General features: G+C 35.7%; 1 protein-coding gene across 1 annotated transcript in view; it reads right to left on the bottom strand.

Moving 5' to 3' along the window:
* Positions 1-1335: 1335 nt before the first annotated feature.
* Positions 1336-24666, bottom strand: part of RBM27 (RNA binding motif protein 27) — a 73425-nt gene continuing 50094 nt past the window's right edge. The window contains exons 14-20 of the mRNA XM_059699539.1: positions 20336-20455; positions 19131-19205; positions 18827-18991; positions 16529-16633; positions 16210-16401; positions 9041-9151; positions 1336-7721 (exon numbers count right to left, since the gene is read on the bottom strand). Coding sequence (XP_059555522.1) covers positions 7638-7721; positions 9041-9151; positions 16210-16401; positions 16529-16633; positions 18827-18991; positions 19131-19205; positions 20336-20455 — 852 coding nt within the window. The 3' untranslated portion in view covers positions 1336-7637. The remainder of the gene's footprint in view (positions 7722-9040; positions 9152-16209; positions 16402-16528; positions 16634-18826; positions 18992-19130; positions 19206-20335; positions 20456-24666) is intronic.

Raw genomic sequence — 24666 nt, 5'->3', positions numbered from 1 at the left:
ATTCAGTTTGCCAGAGAAAATATTTAAGATAAAATTGAAAATAAAATAAACATAGGTTATGATATAGCCAGATCATTGTGAAATGTTATCAAATTGGCTGGCTGTACATTACGGAGGTCACAGAAAATTACTTTAAAATGTTTCCCCACAAATTAGCATATATAAACACTGTTCGCTATGGTTTCCAATATGCTACCTAAAAACAGTGTTGCTCCCTACGGGAGCCTGGTTCCAATCCAAGACAGATGACACAGATGGAGCCAGAATGGCAGTGTTTTGACAGACACTAATAAAAAAGACCAGTGCCATTCTATGGAATTGTAATATTCCGTTTTATTAAAAGCAGCAGAGCACAGAGCCTAAAAGCTGAGCTCTGGAGTCAGATCTGTGTTCAAATCCGAGTCCCACCACTCTAGGTTGCGTGATCGCTGAAAACCACTAATCTCCCCTAAACTCAGTTCCCAGCTGAACCACCGAGTTGCACTGCATCAAAGGGCTGTGCAAACACAGGATTCAGCAAACTACAGAGCCATGCCTGGAACACATTCTGCATTAAATACATGCCAGTTATTTTTTTTAAGTGAACAGTTTAAAATTATCAATTTAGTTGAAAATATATTTTCTTAATGAATAGCCTAAAATAACCAGTTTAGTGGAAAATATTTTACTTGGTACCATGGTAATACAAGGAAGTCAGGTTTTATTACTTAAAGAATCCCAAAGGAATGAACATGGACAGAGGATAGACATTCTAAAATGTACAAATAACTTACATTTCCATTATTAGGGCGGATTTCATTACTTTGCAGACTTAATGGTTTTCCTCCTGTGGCTTTCTGAAAATATGTCAAATTTCTCATCAATATGTTCCTAATCTTTTTCTTTACATTTTAGAAACTGGAAAAGCACAGGCATGTAAAGATACAAGTAACACACTTGCCCAAGATTAAGAAAAGTGGCAAGGATTAGGTAATTAGTTTTTATTTCCTATTTCTTATAACTTATAGGAAAATGTGTTTGAAAAGCGTGAAATTCAATGGCACAAGGTTGAAATGTGTACAATTTTCTCAGAGATAGACATCAAACTTGGTTTAGTTTTGATGGCTGATAGCTAAGGTGACTCTAAATGCAAAACTCAAAGCCAAATACTCTTACTGACTTGAATTTCATAAAATGTAACACCAATATACTAGTATTCTACTTCCTCCCCAGAACAAATAATGACAAAAATATAAAACTACAAGCAAGTTTAAAGTCACTCACAGTTGTCTATTTTAAAAATTAAAAACACCTTCACACTCAAGAACATCAAGTAATCAATAAAGACACTGATATATATTTTTTCACCTTTAATTTTAGACTCTAGACTACTTTTCCAAGCAAAATACAAAACGTTAAATTACATCATTTTACACTCAAAATTGTATTGACAATGTTACAGCAAGGAAGAGTGATTTAAAAATCCAATTCAGCCCAGCCAGTGTGGTTCAGTGGTTGAGCATCAACCTATGAACCAGGAGGTCTCGATTCCTGTTTTGATTTGCTGGGTTGACTCCTGGTCAGGGCACATGCCTGGGTTTCAGGCTCAATCCCCAGTAGGGGGTATACAGGAGGCAGCTAATCAGTGATTATCTCATACTGATGTTTCTCTCTCTCTCCCTTCTTCTTGGAAATAAAAAAATTTTTGTTTAAATCCAATTTACCCTATATCTCAATAGGCCAGTGTTTTTCAAACTGCAATTTTGAAAGTCAAATAGTGGATCCTGCCAAAAATTAATAGAATAAATAATATCACATGCATATTGAGTAATAAGGGTGTTGTTTGGTAAACTTTTGTTTGGAGGAAGTGTGTATACTGTATCACAATGCAAAATATTTTTACTGTAAGTTGCTGTAGGGAAAAAAAAGGATTCAGTCACTGCTGTAAGGCCAACTAAATTTTGTCTCCTAGAGCCCCCTACAGGCTCAAAATGTTAAAAACTTGAATCTTACATAAATAAATCTCTTGTTGGAGGATAGTTCAGAATCTAGAACTCAATAGTTTACTGGTATACAGGACAGGTGTTTACACAGATAAATAGGCAGCGTTTGGTCTAAGAATTCACCCTGAGGCCAAATCATCCTCCAGAAACCAGAATAATTGGGCAAAGTCTATATTAGCCCTTATTATCTAATTTAATTTAATACTGGGAGAAATATATCAATATTTTACACTAAGAGCTCTCTGGGGGAAAATGAGAAAAGATGGAATCACAAGAACTTTAGGAAACTGTTAACAAGACATTCACTTTTTATAAGGTTTTTACAAAGCAATACTGAGAATAGAAAAAGGGCTAGGCAACTAAAAAGATTTATTTCCACACCTGGACTCCCTGACAAATAATTTAGAATAATTTTGAGCAAATACTAAACCAGTACCTCTATATAAAAAAATAACTATTATTTTAAATTACAAATGGACCACTATATCAAAATAATAGAACTCTATGAAATGGTTAGAAAAATGAAGGGATGTAGGAAATACAGGTTTATTTTCATGGAAAACAAGCTAACAAGCTCTTGCTCCTCTTTCACAGAAAGATAATATAAATAAATAAAAAGAAAAGGTAACAGCCACGTTTATCATGCTTAATGATCAACTCCACACACAAAAAAAAAAGGAGAAAAAAAAATCTGTTTGCAGTAGCCTAAGAAAGGAGTAGATTCAAACTGCAATTATTTGGCAAATAGTCATCAAACACTATTCTGACCTTAATTTCACCTGTATCAAGTCACCTATCTCAGAATGCTGGGATGGTTTAGTTACCCTAAGGTTGATCAAAGAACCAGGTAAGAGACCCTGTAGAAAGGAGATCACTTGGCAATAAAATAAATTTAGCATAAATGAAGGTGATTCACAGCACATGCAATAGCAGTTAATAGCCTTATATTTTCGAGTCAGTGCTCCTTGGCTCCTCAAACAGATCTGACACTAAAATGACACAAAATGTGCAGGTCTGCCCTTGTTTAAAGCAACCCTGACTCTATCATCTCAAACATTTCAAGTGTTGACATAAATGTTCATACCTTCTGTTTACTGTAATGTAATTAGATACACTAGATACACTGGGACTCATGATTCAAAATTTATCCTTGCTTTAGAATAATTTACATCAAAATCACTAAGAAATCACATAAACCCAATAATTTGTTAATGAGAGGTCCATTTTAGTAAAATATTTGACTTAATATTAAACAGATGTAACTATTTTCAGAATTATGCTTATCCCCACTAAACTTCCCAGAACTAATGTTTATTATTATAAACATGGGAGGTGTCACCCAAAAATGCATACACTCACTATGAATAATTATTAAGGCAGTGTTAATTAAAATACATTTCATTTTCAAAATTGAGCTATCAGCTGCTGAAGTGTATATACATCTTGAGGGGACACCCTGTATAGATGAGGATAAATTCTCATCTATTCAAAACAAATGATCACACAGCTTATTTTCCATTTACCAAATTCATAAAATACAGATGAAATTTATTTGAAAAGACTGAAAATGAAATTTACTCCCATTCTTTAGTAATTTCCTGTATAGGCTGAGATTAAAAGAATGACTCTTCTTAGACAATGAATAATCACTTCAAGGGGAATTTTATAAGAAATTTTTCAAATGAGAAATATGAGCCCAAGTGATATACTTTCCTTTCTCATCACCTCCCACCGAATCCTTAAGGTGTAAGATTACTTCTTGTTATTCTTTACTATTAGAGGTCACAATTAGAAGTCATCTCTTCAAGGTGTTTTTTCCCCATCTTTCTATTCCATTTAAGAAAAATGTCCTTCCAGGTGGCCAGCATGGCTCAGTGACTGAGCATCGACCTAGGAACCAGGAGGTCATGGTTCAATTCCCAGTCAGGGCACATGCCTGGGTTGCGGGCCCGATCCCCAGTGTGGGGTGTGCAAACAGTAGCCAATCAATGATTCTCTCTCATCATTGATGTTTCTATCTCTCTCTCCCTCTTCCTTCCTCTCTGAAAACAATAAAAAAATATTTTAGAAAAAAGAAGAAAAAAGAAAAAGGTCCTTCCTATGGTTGGCAGGCACATTGAATATCATCAAGGTAGCATTAAAATAATTGCTTTTATAAAATTGTTTGTGCTTTTTATCAGGGATACCAAGACCCATCATGAACAAAGAAATATGGCTTTCAAAGCTAACTTACAAGTAATATTTTAATCCCCTTCTTTTTCATTTCCAAGACCATCCTGTTGAGGGAATTATTCTACTGAGTATTTCATAGCCAGTGGCTTCAATACCCAGTTTCATAGAGCAGCATTCTCTCATGTACATGAACCCAACATAAAACACACATACATATCCACTACTCACTCACGGTCACACATAAGCAAGCATACACACACATTTTCTTTCTTTCCAGAACAAGCCAGAATTACAGCTCTTTTGGTGATTGTTATAATTTTTGGAATGGTTCATAAGTTTTCCAAATTCTTTTAAATTCATAATACTTTTATCTTTTTTTCTTTTCTTTTTTTTTTTTTTTCTGATTGTGAACCATTCCATATTGCATCTTTATTGCAAAAGTCAACATGCTTCTTAGAAATTCAGATTGTAATTGATAAAACAAACATTACATATATGAATTTAAATGTATAAACAGTTAGAAATTCAACAATATCTCCTATTATACTATTACACAAGTTCACAATTTTGTAAAAACTATAATACAGGCATACTATACATAAGAAGAACCACTATTCCTTTTCACATGATTTTTTTCTTCTTTTTGAAATAATGATCCATCAGTAGGACCTTTGTTTCAACCTAACAAGACCGTTTTCCAATTTATCATCAATGCTTTCCCACATGAAGAAATGCAAAAAAAATTCTGCATTCCCTAGGGTTACCTTTTTAAGCTTGGGCAGCAATCCACTAATAAACCAGGCTGACCTAGGTGGATTGGTCATCAGCTACTTAGAAACTTAGACGTCACATTCATTAAAAAGAATGCAGCTTGCCTCAGATGGTGTATGTCATATCTGTAACTGAAGATGCCAAGAAAACAAGTTATGGTACTTACTTTTAAAAAGAAATTCTAATAGTTGGGGATATGAGGATGGGGATAAAAAAATCCTAAAGGAAAAATATATATTCAACTATTTTATGCTAACATTAACTTAAAATTTCTAATATTATATTTAACTCATTATTTTGAATTCATTTTTGAGAGTCAAAATTGTTTTAGAATTCTTAGAACATTTAAAACGTATTTTAATCTTATATGAGATGTATTGAAAAAGGAGTTTTATATAAGAATCTTACTGGGAAAGGTGTCTATCTATTCTTCACTGTAACACTCTTCTCTTTCACCCCCCTCTCTCCCAATAACTAAAAAGGCAAACAAATCCTCAACTCTCTCTGTACAGAGTGTAATAAGATGTCAATTTTGAGGTTAAAAAAAAAAAACCATATGAAAAGGAATCTCATTCTGTTGAACTGTCAGTCTACTGAAAATTTTCTTACAGCTCCATTAATTTACTGTAATTTTCAGTTTCCAAATACAAAAATACAACAATTCTTATTGAAATCTATACGCTGGTAGTTTTAGTACACAAAAAAACCAAACAAATTATTTACAAAATTATACAGTTTAAGAAAAAACTTTGTACAAAAAATATATAAATCCTTTGTTCCCTCTATCAGGTTTAAACTGTCAGGACTCAAAATATTCACCACAATGAATCTTTCAAAATATATACCGACTGAGCCACAGACATCAAGAAAATTTCATTAGAGATGATGGAGGAAGGAGCAAGATTGCTTATTCTAGGTACCCCACTGTAACATTTTTATCTTTTTATAAGCTTATTTTAGTTTCAGTGTTATCAGAAATATTAATAACAACCTAGGAAGAGGAAGTCCTTATTATTGCGAAGGGGAAGTTACAATGAACATAAAAATGACCCTGGTTTGACACATCATTCCAGGAAAATAAGTAGAAAAGAAGAGACAATCAGAACGTGGGATTTAACTTCTTGTAGCTAACTTAGAGTCCTGATGGTTTTAAGTTTCTTAGTGAATAGTTTCTATTTTAAGAAACAGTCCTTACTTCAAGAAACAAAATCCTTGATATAGTGATCACCAAGAACTTTCTGAAGCCAACAGGAAGTTTCAAATTTTCACACCACACGTACATAAAAACATAGATGTGTATACTCTTGAAAAAGTGACATCCTATGTACATTAATCATTTTATTTCCCCAGGGGTCAATACAGTGTAGTGTTACTCCTGTTTTTCCATCTAACATTCAGAACACAAGGACATACATTTACACATATATTTTACTTAACAGATACTCTACTCTATACAGTGTACAGTAAAAATGCACACAGTGAAAGAAACTTTCTACTGAAGGATGCATATGTCATGGATAGTAACAAGCTACAAAATTATCAAAAAATAAGGTCATCTGATCAAAGTCAAGTTATGACTCCCATTTATTACTAGCATACCCATCCCCCTACCCTACCCCAACCCTACCCTACCCAAACACCTCACCATCATGGTTTAAATTTAGGAAAAGAATTTCAGACACTTTTTAACCCTTTTGTGTAACTATTAACTAAATTGAAGCATTAAAAAAGAAAAAGCTAGTGACTGACTTTCCCCATAAATCCTTCCATTATTCTCATCTAAACATTTATCAAGGTGCTTGCTGGTTTAAACTTTTTATTAAGGGTTGACTTTTGGTGACCCAAAAGAATCACGTATCTCAATAATGGGTAAGTCAGGCCTAGTAATAAAAAGGCAGAAGAAAGAAAATGGGATTGAGAAAAGGGCAATGGGTGAAAACCTTTTATATTCTGAGAATGTTAAAAATAGAAAAACAAAAACACAAACCAACTGAACCAATACTCACTAATTTCAAAGTAAAGGATCAGCAGCAACAGAAGTGCAGGAGAGTTAATATAATGACAGAAGGAAAATACCATAGAGCTAGCTTCCATTACCTTATAGCATTTAAGAACACAGAGTTTGTATGGTTTACACTAAAACAGTACTTCTACACATAAGCCACCTCCCACCCCAAATTTAGATTTAATACAAATTGGGCTCCTCCTCAGTAAAAACAAATGAAAATAAATGTACTTTTCTTCCAAGACAACTCTTGAAAGCAGAAGGGTATTGCAATTACAAATGTCTCCTACTGTCTGACGACCCATCCATAATAGCTAAGAGTTAAGAGATTCCAGGCAATTTTGACATTTAAAGAAATTTTATCAGCAGATTATAATCCAAAATAAAATTTCTGAACACCCTGTCATTTACATCATAATCCAACACCAATAGCAACAAAACAGGTGGTGTGGAAATATAAGGCTCTAGAGATTATCCATGTCATCCTGTGGATCTTCACAACTGTGTAAAAGTCACTAGGCCTTTGGTGCTTTAATATCATGAACAGTTATGAGATGTGTTTAAATAGCAAACTTGCTGTCCTTAAATCTACTGTGTTGAAAAGAAAAATAAAAAAAATTTTTTTGGCTCATTGACGTCTTTAAATAACTTTAAAAGTTGTTCTTCTAAACAAATATTCCTAAAAATTATACAGCTCGTTTCAGATTTCATCTTCGCCATGAACGAGACTCATATTCATCTTCATCTTCATCATCATCATCAGGCAAAAACAAATCTGAGGTTTCTGTTTCCTAAAGAAAGAGAGGGTAAAATCTGCTTAGTGGCACAAGAAAGTTAAATAAAATACTTTTTTACGACAAAGGACAAACAGACTAAATATAAAGGCTGGATTTACAAATATTTTTCAGAGCAAAAAAACAAAAAACAATTTTTTTACATGTACTGGGTGGGATAAAAGTAGGTTTACTGTTGTTCATTTGGAAAATAATATAATAATTAATAAATTAAAATACAGTAGGTTTTAATAAATTAAAATTAATAAAAGTAGGCTAAAGTAAACCTGTTTTGCTCCAATCTATGTATATAATCTCCCTAACTTTTCTTAGTCTAAATAGGAAAAGATTTCCATTCTAAAATCATCAGAAAAATAAGTAATATATGAACATTTAGTAGGGAAAATAAAAATACCTATGAAATGTTATTGATAAAATTAATTTAATTTTATTCCGTTAACTTAAAAATTAGGCAGTAAATGACCATTCAAACTCCTAAGCCTTTCCTTTAATATTAGAATATTTGTGAGGGGAGAATATACTAACTTCCCATGACACTGACATTCAAAATCTTATATAAAAATATAAAAAGTTACACAAAGTAAAAGTATCTGTAAATATTCCCCAAAATATCAAGATTTTTCTTTCTTTTTTTTTTTTTTTTAAACAGAGGAACATGTTTCCACTTTGGTTATATAAAATTACCCATATGGTTAGAAGCCTCTTGACCAACCATTATTACTAGATATCTTTTAAACCAAAACTGTGATGAATCAGGAATAACTTGCAATGTTGGATGAGTGTCCATTTTAATAAACTAATTAGAAATATAGTAGTAAAAGAGCAGAATCAATTCTCTGATATTTTTAAGAGGCTGATTATTTAGTACTTGCATTACTTAAGTCTTTGACTTTCCCAGCCTTCCCTCTTAATGTCTTACTTCCTTACACTGACATTTTAACCAGCTATACATAGAAGGAAAGAAACTCCCATCTATTACTTATGGAACTTGAATAAAAGCTTAAATAATCAGCTAAAACTTAATTTATTCATATAATCCATGTCCTCATTTACCAGAAAAATATCTAGAGCCCAAACAAATGCCAATAAAAATGTCTCTCTACACCAGAAAATAATCCCCCAAAGCTTTTTATATTTATGTACCTTTTGATGCTTTAATAAATTTTAAGACTAGTCTTAGATAACTGCACTCATGCAATAATTCAATATTTATTTTATATTATTTATTTTAATGTCAGAAAAAATGTAACTGAGAAACAATCTAATTCTTCTTTTTTTTTTCTTTTTCAACTCTTATTTTCAATCATTAAATTTACCTCCTCCTTGACTTCTTCTTCCTCGGTCTCTGTGGATACAGAAGGCACCTTGGCCTTGTGCCATGATATTTGTAGCCGACGGTCTTTAAATTTTGACCCTTGGTTTGCAGCCTAAAATAGATTTTAGAAAAACACAAAAGTGTGTACTCATATTTACTAATGATTCCTTCAAAGTGTGTGCTACTCAAAAAGTATAATGACTAGGAGAAAAATTTATTAAAGTGGATCTATGAACAATCTCCAATGAGAGCTAGAAAAAAATGAAACCTGTTTTAACTAGTAGACCATATGTTCTGGTTGCCCAGAATAGTCCATGATTAATTTTTCTGTCATGTAAATAAAATCTGTCTTGACTGGGTGATAAATTACTTAGAAAAGTCATCATAAGGACAAACAAATACTGTCTTAATACAATTATTGGCTTTTGGCTTTGATAATCCACATATTTAGACTGAAACCTTAAAAATGTAACTATTTAAAACACTGTCTTTTCATCATATGGCATCTCTTATAGCCCCACCTATATCTCACAAAGCTATTCCCCCTTTCTGTTCTGAAATGTTATACAACTATAACTAGTACTCCCCAGCTCACCTACACATTCAACAAATGTTAAACAGCTACTATCCTCACTCAAGGTAAATCTGCTACCAATTATTCCTTGGTACTACAGTATGAACATTTCCCCCACCCCTTCCCAGCACATATCAATAATAAGAGAAAGCAAAAGTTTAATTTTAAAGACAAAGCAACAGAAGCAAAAGAATAGGGACCCAAAGTTTCATGAAAGGAAAAGTTTAGTTATTCCTACAGTTTTCTTATGAACTGGGCTGAGTTGTAAAATACCCCCAATTCTTGGTTCAGTCCTGAAAAATGTGACAGAAGTTCTTTTAAATTTGGGGTTTCACTCTAGGTTCTCTAAGAAAAATGTTGGTAAGCTTCAGGAAGCATCTGACAAATGTTTCCACAGAACACTCAGATAACTGCATTGTAATAGTGTACACTAGGCCAGCCCCATCGCCAGTTAACTATTGTCTGCATAGATATTGGCCTGTGATCTAAGGAAAAATCCCCATTATTTCTTATGGGATTGATTGTTTATAATCTGACACCAAACATTTGATCCATGAGACATAACTAAACTGATGTATCAAAAATGGCCCTATCCAAATACACATCTACCATCTTTTAAAAATCAGGTAGTTGCTAAGAGAGTAGATATTAAAAATTCTCATCCCAAAAAATATCTATGTGAGCTGATGGATGTTAACTAAACATATCTTAGTAATCATTTCACAACTATACATATATTAAGTCATTAAAACTGAGAACAGCCCTAACTGGTTTGGCTCAGTGCATAGAGCATTGGCCTGTGGACTGAAAGGTCCCAGGTTCAATTCTGGTCAAGGGCATGTACCTCGGTTGCAGGCACATCCCCAGTAGGGGGTGTGCAGGAGGCAGCTGATCAATGTTTCTCTCTCATCAACGTTTCTAACTCTCTATCCCTCTTCCTTCCTCTCTGTAAAAAATCAATAAAATATATTTTTTAAAAAACATTAAAAAAAAACTCTGAGGAACAGAATAGAGATCCCAGAAATAAAGCCACACCTTTATGGTCAATTAATATTTGACAAAGGAGGCAAGAACACACAATGAGGTGAAGATAGTCTATTCAATAACTGGTATTGCGAAAATTGGATACATGCAAAAAATGAAACTAGACCACCTTCTTACATTATACAGAAGAATAAACTCAAAATGGATTAAAGACTTCAAGACTTCAATGTTAGGCTCAAAACCATAAAAATCCTAAGTGAAAACACAGGCAGTAAATTCTCAGTCATTCCTCGTAGCAATATTTTTCCTGATATATCTCATCGGACAAGGGCAACAAAAGAAAACAAACATATGGGACTACATCAAACTAAAAAGTTTTTGCACAGCAAAAGGAACCATCAACAAAATTAAAAGACAACCCACTGCATGGGAGAACATATTTGCCAATGATACATCTGATAAGGGTTTAATATCAACAGCAGGCTGAGTGGGAAAATCAGGCCGGCAGGGGGGGCAGTGAGGGACAACCAAACGACCGAACAGCAGGCTGTGTGGGGTGACCAGGCAGGCAGGGGAGACAGTGAGGGACGACCAAACAACCAAACAGCAGGCTGCGTGGGGCGTCCAGGCTGGCAGTGAGGGGCAACGAGGCCGGTGGGGGGAGAGGGCGGGCAGTTGGGGGCAACCAGGCCGGCCTGGGGGGCGGGGGGACGGAGGGTCAGTGAGGGACGACCAGGCAGGCAGGCAGATGAGCAGTTAGGAGCAAGCAGTCCAGGATTGTGAGTCAGACATCCCCTGGGCTCCTGGATTGAAGAGGGTGCCGGATGGGCTGAGGGGACCCCCCCCCCCTCCATGCACGAATTTCGTGCACCGGGCCTCTAGTACGCAATACTTTAGAAGTACTTGGAACCTTAGAGGTAGAAGTTACTCAGAGAGAAATTCATCTAGCCAGCCATTTTCCCAGATCAGAAACTGATGCCAAATCTGTATCAATCATCATTCATCAACCACATAACTGGCAAAGATGAAAAAATAAAAATCAAATGCTGTTAAGGGTATGAGGAAACAGGTACTTAAAGTAATACAATAATATATGTCAGGGATCTGCAAATCACAGCCTTCAGGCCCAGCACCTGTTTTTCAATGGCCTGTAAGCTAAGAATAGCTTTTATATATTTATTTTTTTTAATATATTTTATTGATTTTTTTACAGAGAGGAAGGGAGAGAGATAGAGAGTTAGAAACATCGATGAGAGAGAAACATTGATCAGCTGCCTCCTGCACATCTCCTACTGGGGATGTGCCCACAACCCAGGTACATGCCCTTGACCGGAATCGAACCTGGGACCCTTCAGTCCGCAGGCCGACGCTCTATCCACTGAGCCAAACTGGTTTCGGCAGCTTTTATATTTTTAAAAGGAAAATAAATTCATAGAAGGAAAAGGGAGGAGAAGGGGCAGGTAAGGGGAAAGAAGGAGGAAAAGAAAATGTGACAGAGACTCTAGGTGGTTCTCTAAAATCTAAAATATTTACTATCTGGTCCTTTACAGAAAAAGTCTGCTGACCCCTGATATATACTATTAAAATGTTTATGTAGTATTATATGTCTTATGTTGTTTTATATAGCTTGCACTGTATATTAAATATTTTATATATTTTAAATTTGTGTATACTTTAATTTACACATATTTTTATATAGGTGCCTGGGACCTAAAGCCCAAGATTAACACATATACTCAAAGTTGGTTTTATAATCATCATAAAAATGCTGACACTTCACCTAAAAGTGAATGTGATGATAAAAAGTCTGATTTAAAAAGTAATATGTGTTCATTTGGAAAGCTGGAAAAATAGAGAAGCACTTAGAAGGAAAAAAATGAAAAAATTGAATTTTGTCACCCAGAACTAATAATTTAATGCACTTTCATTTTCTTGTTGTTTATGTTTAATATTGTCTCCAATTTTTTTTAACCTAGAAGTTAATCTGGAGAATTTTCTCATGGCACTCCTCTTTAAAAACATGTTCTTAATAGCTGCAAAGTACTTGTGAGCATTTAGATTGTTTCCATTTTTTCACTAAATATAAAGCATGCTTCACTAAGCAAATGTACAGGTATCATTTGCATGCAACCCTAGCAATACCCTTGTGATAAGTTCTTAGAAATGGATTGCTGGATACAAAAATAAACTGAACGACTCCAGGATTAGGTCCTCATTCTTCAGAATAGCTTCAACAAAACCCATCCATAAAGATAGAATCTTCCATGGTCATTTCACAATTATTAAGGACAGTAAAAAAAATACTGAAAATATACATTTTTATGGTAGCCTTTGTGGGATATAAAAGATCTTAAATAAGAGTTATTACCCTTTAAGCCTGCTAAATCAATTTGCCCTAATATCTTGGCATATGTATTTCTTTCAAAGAAAACATACTATATGCCCAAGTCTGTTACTAGGGTAAATATGCTTCTAGTACTTAAGACTGTCTGATAAGCACTTTACCAAAAACAAAAAAAACAAACAATAAAATGCCACCAAAACCAATGTCAGTGTCTCCTTGAAGTTACTTCGTCTGCCTCAGCTTTGTTTGCTCTCTCCCCAAATGCCTGGTATTTCCCCTTTCCACAAACCAAATGCCATGTGTCAGACTTATCAAATGCATTTATCTAAAAACTGGTTATCATTAGATGATCTAGAATGATTCTACTTATGAGAAGGAAAGAGATCCACATGAGCATGACTTCTGGGTTAAAACTTAAACATCTAGCCCTAGCTGGTAGACAATAAACAAAAGAAAGGCTATGCAAGGGACTGAGGTGCCAACATGGGGTCAGCTGAAGAAGTTAACAACTGAGGCCCAACAGATGGTAGAAAAGCAAGAAGTGGAAGCTACTCTCTCAGCCAAGTCCGAGGACTCTGAGCAAATCAGCAAAAGAAACTTTCATTTAGCAGAAACTCACTTATTTCGTCAAATGGAAAGACTTACTGGAAGGGGCCTGATGTACTTTTAACCTGGGGGAGAGGAGGTGTATGTATATTTCCACAGGATGCAGACTCACCTGTGTGGATTCCAGACCGTCTAATCCGACCTTATGTCACACCACCCTCCATCTCCGCCTCATCCTCCTCCTCCCTGGTATTATCCATATTGGCCAACCCAGAGGGCACAGCTGACTCCTCCCCAGACACCGACACCACCATCAAGCATGGCCCTGATGGACCCTTTGATGCAGCCCTTCAACTCGCTAACGCTTCGGGAAGCCCATCACCAATGATGCCGCCCGTAGCCAGATCAACAAGGACAACCAAACCCCCTACTTGAGGACAGCTAAAATCCCTTGCCTGAAGAGGCCAGCAAGCTTCTACAGGAACAAGGCTCCTTGTGCACTCCGTTCACTATATTTATAGCTATGCTAGCTATCATTGCTTGTCAGTCTTCTTCCGAGTCTTAAACAACCCAATCCGAGAGGTGGCCGCTGATTTACATGCACTATCATTTAAAAAATAAAAAAGGGGGGATTTGCCGGGAGCCTGTCCATCCTTGCTGCTTGACACAGTCGCTGCAGGGAAGAAACATCTGCACAGCATATGTTTCAAGAGACCTGGTGTATATGGCATACTGTTCTTAATATGTTTGCTCACCTTCTTGGCGCTATGTGTTTTAACCAAGGTCACCTCTCCAAGAAAGGTTGTTTCCCCAGGTAGGGATTTTCCCCTGAAGCTAGGGAGGGAATAAAACCCCTTAACTAAGTGCCAGGCGGGTAGTTAATCACTTTAGCTACGAACAATCACGATTAAGCTACATAATCTTTACTCCCTGGAATGGAGATAAGAAACGCCCTAACCTTTGGAATAGAGATTGATAGGATTGGAATCAACTGGTATAAATACAGATGTAACAAGACAATAAACACCAGAACTTCGCTGGAGATCCTGACCAGAACTTGGCTAGAGATCCTCGCTAGGCTGCTGATCAACTGAACGCTGTCTCTGTGTCATTCCTTCTTCGCCGACTCCGTCCACACCTTTGGGGACCCCTGGACCTGCTGGGGTTGGACCCCAGCAGCTCAGTGGATAGAATATCGGCCTGCAGACTGAAGGGTCCTAGGTTCGATTCCTGTCAAGGGCACATGTCCCAGTGGGGGCGTGCAGGAGGCAGGTGATGAATGATTCTCTCTCATTATTGATGTCTCTATATCTCTCTCCCTCTGCTTCCTCTCTGAAATCAATTAAAATACACACACACATACACACACACCCCAAAACAAAACAACTTAAATATCTACATATTGCCTCCAGTGACCCTCAGGACAGAGCATGCCGCTTCCTACAATTACCTACTTTTTATAACTGAACTTTCTACACAGACAAATTTATAAAAATTCTGCTTTATATCACCCAGTATCACCTCACCAGAGCTGGCATTAGGTCTAAATGCCCAACTTACTTGGCAAGGAGGCTTTAATTTTATCTACTCAACATTAAAAGACAAAAATTAACATTTACCCAGGTTCCACAGGATACCTTGCCCAAGTATAGTGCTCCAAATATTATCTTCTTTATTTCTCAAAGAAGCCACTTAAAACTAGTCTCCCACTTTAAAAACAAAGAAAATAAGGGGCAGACTAGTGAAAGAACTGGCTCAAGAATGAATAGGCCAGAGCCCAAAGGCTCTAAATTCTGGACACTGTATAACAACCAACAATTTTCTAATAGTGAGGGCAAGACAGGATTATGGGCACCAAACTAATAAGAAACTTTGGAATGAAGTTTTGCTTGTTAAGATTTCCCTCAACATCTTTAGCACTTAATAAGGCTGAACATATTTTCTCTTAAAGTTGTTGTCTGAGGAATAGGGATCCTGATGCTAACCACTGTGCATTTCTATCTTGATTTTACTACTTATTAACTGTTTGATTTTGGTTAACTTATGTCTAACTTTTAATTTTCCCATCTGTACATACGTGACTTCACATGCACTTTAGTTATTTAAATGAGATCATGTATGCAAATGCTCTAGCACAAATAACAATATTTACCGAAGGAATTAATGAGTTGTTGGAAGGAGATTATACTTGTAATATAGAAACCCATACCTGAAACCTATATGTTCATGTTGACCAATGTCACCCCAATAAATTTAATAAAAAAAGAGACTATACTGTTTATGTGCAAAATAATAGACATTTACCTGTATCAAACCTCTATTTGCATGTTTTATTTAAAAATAAATTGTTGCATGTGTATACAAAACATAACTAAATATGTCTCTTATCCTAATAAATTCTTCCTTTGACTTTTGCTTCCATCCCAAATTATTTTCACTTATTAACTATCAACAACCGGTAAATCATGCAATAACCCCAAACAAAAATCAAAGATAGCTCTGGAACAACTTATCACTACACATGCATTTATGAGGAGTATTATGGAATTACAGAACATGGTTTCTTCTTGACCTTCAAATATATTAATGAAAATTTGCTAATACCCATGTTTTTACAACTTCTTTTCTAATCTATAAAACATTTGGCATTTATACAGAATGCAGCCAGGAAATGCTGAATACAGTGTTTTCAGAGTTTGTATTTGCTGCTTTAAAAACTTACTGAGAAATGCTGAAGTAAATCATCTTTTTCCTCTTCAATGAGTCCCCCAACTGATAGTGCTTTGGGCCGGTGGTCCACCACCATGTGATTTAGTGAGCCCCTTCCTCTTCCTCCACGACCTCGGCCTCTTCCTCGACCTTGAGAGGACATGGTCTTTCCACGACCCACTGGTAAGATACCTAATCGTGCAGCCTGAATAACAACAACCAAAGGTAGAATAAAATACACAGTTAGATTAAACCTGGGAAAATAGAAAAAGAGAAAACTATTTTTTTGAGATGTTAAATGTAGTGAGTCAGTAACATCTCTTTAATCTCACCTCAACCTGTAACTGACTGAGCTTTTTCCGTAACTCTGTTGTGTCTTCTCCTGAGGACAGCCTCTTGTGAAGGTCCAGTTCAGTATCTAATAGTTCTTTTTGGGCCTTTGGAAAAATTAAGAGTAAAAGTGCATTTTTTAGATTACTTCCAAGATCTTATTCAGAATATTATACTTACAGAATGACACACATCTCTTTTGGGAAAATGAGAGTGAGAGGATGCAATATACATGGGTGTTTTAGAGAAAGTAATTTAATGGATATAATACTAACATGTACAGAGCATAGCGGTATCAGTAAAAACAATAGAGTATTACTGCTTAAAATGGCCTAAAACTCAGATTTTGAAAAGTCATCTGAGATGAGAATAATTTTCACATAATAAAATACAATAGGGAAAATTATATAGTAAAAATTCATTCATAGTACAAACATAACACTTACATAACTGCTTTCAGATATGAATCCTATAACTATTGCCACTCTTTTTTGGGGAGGTGGGGGGAAAGAGACAATAATCAGTCTTTAGGTAAGCGACTGTGAGAAATTATTTTTCTCCTATATATATATTCTCTTTAATTTTCAAAATGTGCCCATGTTCTTTCTATAACTGGGGGAAATTTCCATAAAAACATTTTTATTATATTTTTTAAAAGCAATCTTAGTAAAACACTTTACATTCATATAATAATTTCAAATGTAATATTGTACATAAAAACTTGTGTTATATATACATATAAATGTATACATATATGACAAATTTATTCCGTATCAAATTTATTCATTCATCTACTGATGGGCACTTAGGCTGCTTCCAAATCTTGTCTATTGTAAATAATGCTACAATGAACATAGAGATGCATATATTCTTTCAAAGTAGTGTTTCGCTTTCTTTGGATATATTCCCAGAGTGGAATTGCTGGGTCATAAGGCATTTATATTTTTAATATTTTGAGGTAAAAAAAAAATATATTTTGAGGTAACTCCATACTGTTTTTTGATTGGAGCATTAAGAAATTTACATTTAAAGTAATTATTGATAGGTACGTATTTATTGCCATTTCATTCTTTTAACTATGTTCCTCTTTTTCTTCCTTCCCTCTCCCTTCTCCTCCTCTTCCTGCTTCCCTTCCCCTCCCCTCTCCTCCTCCTCAAAGCGCTAAAAATTAAATCCCACTACAAAGCTGAGGTATAATGGAAGCACTGTGTAAAGCAAGTATTCACTTATGATAAAAAAAGAACACAAAACAAAACAAAAAATTAACAAAATTAGACTTCAATGGATCTAGAGCGGGGTCCTCAAACTTTTTAAACAGAGGGCCAGTTCACTGTCCCTCAGACCGTTGGAGGGCCGGACTATAGTTTAAAAAAAAACTATGAACAAATTCGTATGCACACAGCGGTGGCAAAAACACCCAACGGGCGGGATACATGTTTTCCACCGGCCACAGTTTGAGGACCCTGATCTAGAGCTTCCAATTATTCTTTCCAATAAAATGCCACATTTTTGCCCTTACTAAAGCAAATGATTAAGAGCAATGGTTTTATTACAACACTATTATAAAATTATAAAAAAAATTTGCTGAGCCCTGACCGGTTTGGCTCAGTGGATAGAGCATTGGCCTGCAGACTCAAGGGTCCCGGGTTCGATTCCAGTCAAGGACATGTACCTTGGTTGCAGGCACATCCCCAGTGGGGAATGTGCAGGAGGCAGCTGATTGATGTTTCTCTTTCATCGATGTTTCTAACTCCCTATCCCTCTCCCTTCCTCTCTGTAAAAAAATCAGTGAAATATATTTTTTTTAAAAATTGCTGAAATAGGAAGTAACCTCTTTGCTCGCCATCACTTTAGTAGTTTCATGTTCAGCAGAGAGAACCAAAAATTTCAACTAAAAAAACACACCTTTATTTACCTCTTTCAAAGACAGTACATATAGCATCTATAGAAATATTTTTTAAACTTGTTACTATAATTGTCTCCCCATTAGACTATTAGCCACCTAAGGGTTGCACTGTACTTTCAAAGTACCAAACATGTAACAGATGTTCAATAACCCTATGTTGAATAAAAAATGCAAATAGCCCAGCTAGTGTGGCTCTGTGGTTGAGCATTGACCTATGAATCAGGAGGTCACAGTTCAATTCCCGGTCAGAGCACAAGCCCACATTGCAGGCTCAGTCCCCAGTGGGGTGTGTGCAGGGGGCAGCCAATCAAATGATTCTCTCTCATCAATGATGTTTCTATCTCTCTCTCCCTCTCCCTCTCTCTGAAATCAATAAAAAAATACAAACAGATACCTCTGTTTTGGTCTTCATTTTCGATGGTGTGGAGACTGCAGAAGATGTTTTTAATTCATCTTTCAGTTGTGAGATCTTTTCACCAAGCTCTTTTAAAGTCTTCATTATATTTGCTCTCTCTTCTGGTTTCATGTTTTTGTTTTTTTCTAGCTTGGATATTAGCATCTATGAAACAAACAGGAAAGGGTAAAACTATGCTTAGTAAAGTGTAATATAAAAATAACCTTAAAATATTTACCATTAGGAGTATCTTTTTAAAATCCATTTTATATTCCAATAGGCAAATAATGAGCTCTTGTCTTACCTTCTGGCATTCTATTTGTTTTTCTAACACTTCTTGCCTTTTTTTCCTCATATCTTGTTGTAGCTTCATTGCTTCCTATATGAATAGGTAAAGAAAAAATTAATACTAGATAACAAAATTTGCCAATGATACATAAGGCTACTTTATTCTCAATTCATTTTTTCTGGGCCATCCCTACATTTTCCTCCTGGTCAAAAAATGGCTGAAAACCAGAGATAAAACCTTCAACTATATTGTCCGAACACTTTCAATATAAAAACCTTTACATTTGCCCTGACCAGTATGGCTCAATGGATAGAGCGTCAGCCTGCGGGCTGAAGGGTCCCAGGTTCGATTCTGGTCAAGGGCATGTACCTCGGTTGTGGGCACATCCCCAGGAGGGGGTGTGCAGGAGGCAGCTGATTGATGTTTCTAACTCTCTATCCCTCTCCCTTCCTCTCTGAAATCAATAAAGATATATTTAAAAAAACCCAAAACCCTTTACATTTATAACTGTACTTTAAAAAGTATTTAAAATACTAAACATTAGTTAGCCGTATCTATGAGGTTCCTTCATTTGAATGACCTAAATGTAACTCTGAGGAAAAATAAGAAGTGTTTTCATTTGCCAATATCATAAGTCAAATCCTTATTTTTAAAGTTTAAAAATGTGAGATGAGCTACAGGTTAGAAACAATAGCAAAATATAATGTTTTTGCCAGGAAAATGTTGCTTCTACTCCTCTGTTAATTAAATGTCAAATTATGCTGAGTTAATATATGTAAATATTTTATTTGAAAAACTGTTTATATCTAAGATGATATGAAACTCAGAATTGAATCATCTGAATAATAACTACATAAAAGTTATATTTTATGTGAAATATTATCTAACTTGAAAAGTCAGAAAGAACAAAAAGTAAATAATGAAATGAAATGTCTGCTTCTAGCCCTTGGAGAATGAAAAAAATTTTACAGCTTGGTGTTGTTTACTTTTGCACAGAAAAAAGTCTTCCCTTGTGCTTGATGTAGCCACCGAAAGGCAATTGCTAAACATTTTCTCTGTTTGTTTACCTTTATTTCAAGTGTACACTGCATCCAGCAGCAGCTAAACAAACATGATGATGGAGTTCCATAACAACATCAACAGTCAAAGGTGTTAACATAATCACTTAAGAACTCAGTGGGACCTTTCCTCTTTAACAAAAGAAGAATCAAAGCTGTTACCTGCTTCTTTTTAAGAACTTCTTGAACATCATGAGGTTTAGACCCTGAACAAAGTTTTGAAGGAGTCTTTAAATTTGAAGAGCTGTAAATCATTTTTGGATGGCCTGGAGGTGAAAATATCTGTGAAACACAAACATGATTAAATTAAATTTTAGAAATAACTCAGTCATTTTTTATAAAGATGAATATATTTCTTTTTGGGGGGAGTTAAAGTTTATATTTTACATTTAAAAATGACATTTGTAAAACTAGTTCTTTATACATAAATTTAACTGGCACTCGAATAAAATAACAAAAATTGATGTTTAGCAATAATGTGTTTCCGAATGCAATCACCTTTTTTCTCTCTTTTAAATTGAGATAAAGAACAACAAGCCCTAACATCTAGCAGCTGGCCTGCCACTCACAACTAGGTCCTCCATATTGAACATAAATAATTTCACAGAATATCAGCCTCAGATATAGCCACTCTTGTGGTCATGACGGATTATGACAATAACAAGATCACCCCATAATGCTATCCAAACCATTAAAATGACTAACCATCTCTCTGTCCTGGCCAACAGAAATGACTACAGCTTTACCAATTACATTCCTCATTCTAGTCTTCCTTCCTTCTAGCTAGGCTTATTAAAATATCTGATAATAGAATTACTCCTGTTTTCTTAAATCCTGCCCCAAATAATCTAACACAGCCTAAACCTAAAAGAAGTCCTTTCTAACACCCTTCAACTGATGTGCCCTATGGTTTCATTGCTTACCTTCCCTGACTGAGTAAACTCAATTTGTTCAACCATGTATTCCTGGTGGTGTTTAGCTAAAGGGTACCACATGGGAAGTGCCAAATAAGAACCCAGGTTTCTAATAACTGTAATTCTAAGAATTAAGGTACTGTGTAATCATAGTATTAATACTATATTTAACCAAATGCTATATGAGTTTACAATCAAACATAAGACAAGTAGTTAGCTCAATGATCTGACTTTACAAGCAAAGTGGTAGCCATCTTTACTATGCTAGTTTTGGTATTTAGATACCTTTCCTCTTCTGAAGATGACTTTCCAGTTAAACTTCCCCTCTTTAAGACACAGCAGAGCTAGCTACATGTTACACTACAATCTCTCAGGTTCAAGCCTTTGTTAACACACTTCACTGTTTTCTTTATTTCTAAATTAACTGAATACATGATATAAGGGACGTAGGATATAATATTTAAAAATTCATGGAAAATTCAATCTTGTAAATACATTATATATCCAAATACAAAACTACTCTCAATCATACAATACTTATTTATCCTCAAAATTAAGCTACGTTAACTACACAGGAAAGTATCTCAAGTAGTTAGAAACCCTTCACAGCTGATATTCATGTTACTATCATTTATTAAAACAAAAATGACAATACTTAAAATTTATAGAGCACTTGTTGTGTGATAAGCACTTTCCCTTCATGTTTTAAAAGAAATTTTTTTCATCTCCATAGCAAATGAGTTTATTGAAAAACTGAGTGATCTAATCCAGTCAATAAAAAGGCAGGGTAAGTCAGGGCTATCTAACTATAATTGCTTGTGTGTTTTTTCCTATTTTTTCATAAAAGAATTTTTGAAACAGACAAAAATATAGTTATATAAAAAACTTGATATATCCATCACCAACAGCAACAATTATCAATATATAAAATAACATTGTTTTATTTAAATCCCCAACTATATCTTTATACCAAATACATAATTTTACATATATCTCTAAAAAGACTTTTAAAACATAACCATAACATCATCACACTTGCAAGTGAAGAGTAATTCTTTAATCTCATTAAATATTCACATCTCCAGATTGCATCATAATTTTCTAAATATTTTTCCCATTAGAACTGGGATCTATTAAAATCCATACAGTATAATTGGATACATGTTTTTAAAGTCGCCTTTAATTCTGTTCCCTCTCCTTCTTTTCCTTTAAAATTACTTGTCGAAGAAACCAGGTCACTGATCCTCTAGTATTCACCAGAGTATGGTGCCCTTAACTGTTCTGCTGACCTCTAAATTTAAAAAATTGATGAGGAGATATAGAGCTTTTATGATATTTTTTTCATTTTTGACAGGATTCTAATAATCTTGGACAATTCCTCACTTTCTGGTTTGACAAAATAGTCCAGGGTCATCTGAAACATTGCCAGCCCCAGATTTTGGAGATAGCCATTTCCCTGGCTCCTTTGGATGCTGGGGGTTGGGGATGAGGGCCATTACCATTGGGCTGGTCCTTGTTCCTAGACTTTTTCAGTGAATAAAGTTAGGAAAATGCTTTGGAGGTTTTTTTGGTTGCTTATATGTTTTTTAAGATAAAATACTATCTGAATTTATAATAATTCTTTCAATTCAAATGCAAGAAGACTAGTGTTTTGACTTAATCTTATCCATCTTACATCTCTCTTTTCAACCACAATGAAATCAGCTGTCAATGACACCAATATAATTCCTCATTTGATTTATCCTACAATACTTACAAACCAGTTTCAGAATACCAAGAGAGCCAACAATATGATTACTGAGCTTTTACAAATTGCTTTGTCCTCCTTAGGAATATATAGTCAAATAACTGTGTTTTGGAGTACTCTCTATGCAGACATGCTAATTCATTTTTCTTTTTAATTTTCAGGTGTTACTTTTGTTTCATTTTATTTTATAATTACATGTAGCATTTATTTATTTATTTTAAACGTATTTTTTATTGACTTCAGGGAGGAAGGGAGAGGGAGAGAGAGACCAAAACATCAATGATGACAAAGAATCATTGATAGGCTGCCTCCTGCACGCCCCCTACTGGGGATCGAGCCCGCAACCTGGGCATGTGCCGTTGACCAGAATCAAACTTGGAACCCTCCAGTCTGCAGGCCAACACTCTATCCACTGAGCCAAACCAGCTAGGGCTACATGTAGCATTTAAGTGGTTCTATGACAAATCTACAAAACAAGACATACTCAAAGTTGTCTACTTTGTTCCCTCCTTCTCATAGCTACAAGATTTAAATTACATGAATTTTTTTGTTTTTACTATTACAAACAACTGCTTACATCTGTCCATCACACCATTCTTATACCAACAGTGGCTGACTATACATTTTTGTTTCATTTTGTCTTTTTAACTTAATACAGCCTAATTATCACATGGTATATATTCCTCATTCCTTTGTAAAACTGCATATATACTATTGTGTAGATGTACTACATATTAAGTAATCAGTACCTTACTGATGAACATTTGGGTTATTTCCAGTCTTTTGACATTATACTATATAGTCGATAGGTCTTAGTTTGACTAGCATACCTTTGGCATAGATTCTTAGAAGGAAGATAACAGGTTTAGAATAAATTAATACATAATTTTGCCAGATACTGCCAAATTTACTTTTGGGAGGGCTGTACCATTTAGCCTTTCTATCAGCATCTAAATCTCAGATCCTTTTGGAAATTATCCTTGTTTACTATGTAATTTTTTAAATGGATCAAATTCTCTGTTTTCTATATGGCTATCCAGTTAGCCCAACACCACTCTGATAAAGTCCGTATTTCCCCACTGATCTGAGATACTGTGTTGGCAAATACATTATTATGTGTAACTGAGCCTATTTTTCAATCTTCTGTTGCACTGGTCTGTCTCTCTATGTGCCAAAATCAAATTGCATTAGTTATAAAGACTTCAAAGCACTTTTTAATGTCTAGTAGAGCTAGCTGGCCCCTCTGGTTCTTTTTCAGAGTTTTCCTAACTCTTTGAAATAATCACCACGCTGGAGAGCCAGTGTTTATAGATATCTATACTAGGGGCCCAGTGCACGAAATTCATTCGGGGGGGGGGGGGTCCCCTCAGCCCAGCCTGCACCCTCTCCAATCCAGGACTCCTTGGGGGATGTCCAGACAACCTTCTCACAATCCTGAACCATTGGCTCCTAATTGCTCACCTGCCTGCCTGCCTAGTTGCCTCTAACTGCCCTCCCGTGCCGGCCTGATCACCCCTCACTGCCTCTGCATGCTGGCCTGATCGCCCCCTAACTGACCCCCGCTGCCAGTCAGGTCAACACCAACTGCCCGCTCTCTGCCAACCTGGTCACTCTTAACTGCCCCCCCCCAGCCTGGTCACCCCTTACTGCCCCCCCTGCCGGCCTGGTCACCCCCAACTGCCCCCCTCTGCTGGTCTGGTCACCCCTAACTGCCTCCCCTGCCGGCCTGGTGGCCCCCAACTGCCCTCACCAGCCTGGTCACCCCTCACTGCCCCCCCTGCCAGCCTAATCACCCGCAACTGCCCCGCTGCTGGCCTGGTCGCCCCCAACTG

The sequence above is a fragment of the Myotis daubentonii genome, chromosome 5 (genome assembly GCF_963259705.1).
Source record: "Myotis daubentonii chromosome 5, mMyoDau2.1, whole genome shotgun sequence".
In the NCBI taxonomy this organism is placed as follows: Eukaryota; Metazoa; Chordata; class Mammalia; order Chiroptera; family Vespertilionidae; genus Myotis; species Myotis daubentonii.
Note: the sequence above shows the minus strand (reverse complement) of the source record. Positions and strands in the feature narration are given on the sequence as shown.